The sequence below is a fragment of the Wasmannia auropunctata genome, unplaced genomic scaffold (assembly GCF_000956235.1).
Source record: "Wasmannia auropunctata unplaced genomic scaffold, wasmannia.A_1.0 LD292802.1, whole genome shotgun sequence".
Classification (NCBI taxonomy): Eukaryota; Metazoa; Arthropoda; class Insecta; order Hymenoptera; family Formicidae; genus Wasmannia; species Wasmannia auropunctata.
In genome coordinates, this window is record NW_012070088.1 from 1 (window position 1) to 672 (window position 672).

Consider the following 672-nt stretch of genomic DNA (forward strand, 5'->3'; position numbering starts at 1 on the left):
TATTTCCCATTCTCAATTTTATTTTTTGCAAAGAATATATTTTGCAAATAAGCTCGAAAATCTGTCTGTTCACCTCGTCGTCAATGAAGCAGTTGAATATAATCGTACCATTTCTTCTGCTGCTCTACCTCTTCGGTACCACAGCGGCCACGAACAATGATTATAATGTGGTAAGCGTATTTTTTCTTACTTTTGAAAGCCACTATAATCTTAGAATCTTCGCGATTCTTTTCGATCGTGAAGTGGATTGTATTTATGCTTTTTCTGCAATCCAAGCACAAAAAATCTTAATTTTTCAGCAGGGTCAAAATGTACTACTTTGTAAATAATGATTAAATAATAAGAGGCCTTCTCGTTTGGATTTGAGACCAACAATGATTAAATTACATTTCCTATTTACATATTTCCACATTTACATATACACACGTATATATATCGAATATAATATATAATTATGAGTATGATAATTGAGAGTAAATTAAAAATTGTCTTATAAAAAAACAATCAAATAAAGCTCTTCTTATTTTCATTCGGACTTGGGACCGACAATGATTAAGTTACATATATTTACATATATACTATATGTATATACGTACATTTTCGTTATTTCCTATTTACATATTTACATGTACATACTATATGTATTGTATATATAAATATATATATATATAT

The 672-nt window shown here is 28.3% G+C and overlaps 1 protein-coding gene across 1 annotated transcript in view; it reads left to right on the plus strand.

Moving 5' to 3' along the window:
* Positions 1-6: 6 nt before the first annotated feature.
* LOC105461335 (lipase 3-like) overlaps positions 7-672 on the plus strand; it is a gene marked incomplete at its 3' end in the record, with an annotated part of 14333 nt that continues 13667 nt past the window's right edge. The window contains exon 1 of the mRNA XM_011707832.1: positions 7-170. Coding sequence (XP_011706134.1) covers positions 84-170 — 87 coding nt within the window. The remainder of the gene's footprint in view (positions 171-672) is intronic.